Source organism: Acartia tonsa, chromosome 4 (genome assembly GCF_053477335.1).
Source record: "Acartia tonsa isolate MP-2025a chromosome 4, ASM5347733v1, whole genome shotgun sequence".
Lineage (NCBI taxonomy): Eukaryota > Metazoa > Arthropoda > Copepoda > Calanoida > Acartiidae > Acartia > Acartia tonsa.
Window position 1 is genome coordinate 38,449,267 of NC_137263.1, and position 3,318 is coordinate 38,452,584.

A 3,318-nucleotide genomic window follows, 5' to 3' on the forward strand; every position below is an offset into this window, starting at 1 on the left:
AACTATTCTACTCCATACATCCTGGTTTCGTTAAAATGAAAGATAAGACTTTTACTTGACGATGACAGGCAATCAGTAGACTAAAAATATGTGTAGGTTTATAAGTTTAAGGGTATAAACTTCAGAAATACTGCTTCTAAAGCTTAATCAATATTTATGTAGTACATATAAGTAAAAAAATTCATTTGTACAAAATATGCACTGTACAAAACCTAGTCGTGAACTAACCCACCATCTTACTTGCCGTCATTAGTCACTCATTTTCACACTAATTTACGTCTGTAGCTTGGGTTAATAATGAAGAGGGCTTCCGGATTAGAGATTATAGGTATATAAAGGTGTTAATGTTTATCACTGGGTACAGTTACAAATTGATATACTTTTTAATCACAACAAACAATAGTAGACATGATAGTTACAAAGGCTATATTAGCTTTACAGGTAATGATTTGTTTAAAACATGGATGACAACGAATAAGTAGCAGAGTATGAAATATTAATAAAAGTAACTAGATAGCTACTACATGGAGTCTATAATATCGTTGACTTTCTATAATACAACAAAAAAGCATTTATCTTATTAAATACTAAAATTAAATTAAATTTCTTTCAGGTCATTGTGATCATTCAATCTCAACAATCCCACTCCTTCAAGCTTCATTATAGAGGTATGTGTTAGTTAGGTTTTAAAACAAGAAAAAAAAATTTTTAATGCCAAAAGTCATATTTTTAAAACTTAGACTTCAGTGATATACAAAATAATCTTACATAATTAATAAATTTTAATTTCTTATATGGCACTAATTTTAATTTAATATTTTTCGATATTCTAGGTCATGGAAACCTAGACACTTTGGGAAGTGGAAACATATTGAGAAGTCTAGACACAAGAGGTTATGGAAACCTAGACACTCTAGGAAGTGGAAATATATTAAGGAGTCTAGACACAAGAGGTCATGGAAACCTAGACACTCTGGGAGGAGGAAATATATTGAGAAGTCTAGACACAAGAGGTCATGGAAACCTTGACACTCTAGGAGGTGGAAATATATTGAGAAGTCTTGACACAAGAGGTCATGGAAACTTGGACACTTTGGGAGGAGGAAATATATTGAGAAATTTAGACACAAGAGGTCATGGAAACCTAGACACTCTTGGAGGAGGAAATATATTGAGGAGTCTAGACACAAGAGGTCATGGAAACTTAGACACTCTGGGAGGAGGAAATATATTTAGAAGTCTTGACACAAGAGGTCATGGAAACCTTGACACTCTAGGAGGTGGAAATATATTGAGAAGTCTAGACACAAGAGGTCATGGAAACCTAGACACTCTGGGAGGAGGAAATATATTGAGGAGTCTTGACACAAGAGGTCATGGAAACCTAGACACTCTGGGAGGAGGAAATATATTAAGAAGTCTAGACACAAGAGGTCATGGAAACCTAGACACTCTAGGAGGTGGAAATATATTAAGGAGTCTAGACACAAGAGGTCATGGAAACCTAGACACTCTGGGAGGAGGAAATATATTGAGAAGTCTAGACACAAGAGGTCATGGAAACCTAGACACTCTGGGAGGAGGAAATATATTGAGAAGTCTTGACACAAGAGGTCATGGAAACCTAGACACTCTGGGAGGAGGAAATATATTGAGAAGTCTTGACACAAGAGGTCATGGAAACCTAGACACTCTGGGAGGAGGAAACATATTGAGAAGTCTTGACACAAGAGGTCATGGAAACCTAGACACTCTGGGAGGAGGAAATATTTTGAGAAGCCTGTGAAATGATAGAACAGACATTCCTTAAAGATTTGGTCAAGTTTTGGCGTCGTAGTTAATTTAATTTAAAAGAGGCTGTGATCTTTTTTTTAATTTTAGAAATATATATATTTTTAAATCACAATTGGTTTATATTATATGTAAAACTAGGAGGGACACATCCTTAAAAGCAAAGCTCAAATCAGAAAATAAACTGTGAATTGATAAACTAATTAATTGTAAAGGGACTTTTAATGATGATTAAAAATGCATTTACTAGAGTTGGGCCGGAAATCCGGTGTGGCCGGATATTCGGCCATTTTCAAAATCCGGCCGGATACCGGATATTGAAACTATCCGGCCGGATATCCGGCTCTATATTTTTTTATACTTTACACCAAAATCTCAGCTTTTTAAAATCTTAAATGGCTATAATTTTCTTATTATTGAAGCTAGAAGAACATTTTTTCTGAATAAGTTTAACTTTATGTAAATTTATATAAGATATCTGAAGAAATTTTTTTTTACTACTTTAATATCTGGTAATTTGGCCGGTTATCCGGCCGGATATCCGGTAATTTGGCCGGATAACCGGATATTTGCCGGATATCCGGCGTTGGCCTGATATTCGGCCTGTTACCGGATATCCGGCATTTGAAATCAGCCGGATATCCGGTATCCGGTATCCGGCCCAACCCTAGCATTTACTTTAAGGCACAACTCGTATTATTGCAGAAAAGATCCACGATTAAAAATATTTACTTTTATTAGAAACTTTTTTTATTGTTTGCTGAACTTGATTAATTTTGACAGCAGAAAATTTTGAAAAGATTTTCTTAATCAGCTAATGTGCTTTATATCATTACAAAATGTAATTCAAAGTTTGATGTAATAAAAATAAGTTTTAAGCATTTAATATAAGTTTTTTGTACAATTTTATAGTATAAAAAAGTATGCATAATGAGATTTAAAAACATAATTAGATTGTTATCGTTGCAGTACTAATAGGGAATGGTTCATAGAGCACGAAAGAAGTTAACGGCTGATATTCAACTGCTGCCATCCAAATAATGTTTATTCAAAAAGACAGCTGCTGTCAGTTAGCAACAATAGCAACCGTACAATAATATATCTAAACAACGTGCAAATATAGGAGGAGCAAATAAGTACACAGAAGCAGACGCTGCCCTTACCTTTTATTTAAATATTTTTATTGCTTTGCTGACTTAAACTAGCGATGCGAACCTGATTTCAAATATCTATAGTAACAGCCGAGCAGCTTTAGGATATTCCGTATTCGAGCCTTTATTTTAACAGCTTTTTACACCGTAATAGGGAAAATTGGAAGAAAAATAACGGATGTTAAGTTTACATGCTGAAATCATAATGGATATTATTGTTATGAGAGGAACTAGAAAGTTTGAAAGTTTGCTCTGAGTTATCTGACATTTTGTCAAGTTTATACATTTTTAATTAATAATAAATTATAAAGTAGTAAGTTGTGTGTATGTGTGTGTGTATATGTTTGTGTATGTCCGTTAAAATATCGTAAACGGC

The 3,318-nt window shown here is 33.8% G+C and overlaps 1 protein-coding gene across 2 annotated transcripts; it reads left to right on the forward strand.

Annotated features, from left to right (window-relative positions):
• Positions 1 to 346: 346 nt before the first annotated feature.
• On the forward strand, positions 347 to 1,906 carry LOC145317086 (uncharacterized). Of its 2 annotated transcripts, XM_080157987.1 has the most exons (4): positions 347 to 441; positions 614 to 668; positions 834 to 893; positions 954 to 1,906. In XM_080157987.1, exons 1-4 carry the CDS (start codon positions 409 to 411, stop codon positions 1,784 to 1,786), a joined length of 981 nt encoding a protein of 326 aa, XP_080014113.1. In that variant the 5' UTR covers positions 347 to 408; the 3' UTR covers positions 1,787 to 1,906. The 2 variants fall into 2 exon arrangements, with proteins under 2 accessions (XP_080014113.1, XP_080014112.1); XM_080157986.1 differs by having other exon boundaries at positions 834 to 1,906.
• Positions 1,907 to 3,318: the final 1,412 nt, after the last annotated feature.

Bases quoted from the DNA above. Each gene is read 5' to 3' on its own strand.
- LOC145317086 (XM_080157986.1), top strand. From the start codon at position 409: ATGATAGTTACAAAGGCTATATTAGCTTTACAG. The intron at 442-613 runs GTAATGATTTGT...AATTTCTTTCAG, and splicing joins AGGCTATATTAGCTTTACAG to GTCATTGTGATCATTCAATC. The intron at 669-833 runs GTATGTGTTAGT...TCGATATTCTAG, and splicing joins CTTCAAGCTTCATTATAGAG to GTCATGGAAACCTAGACACT.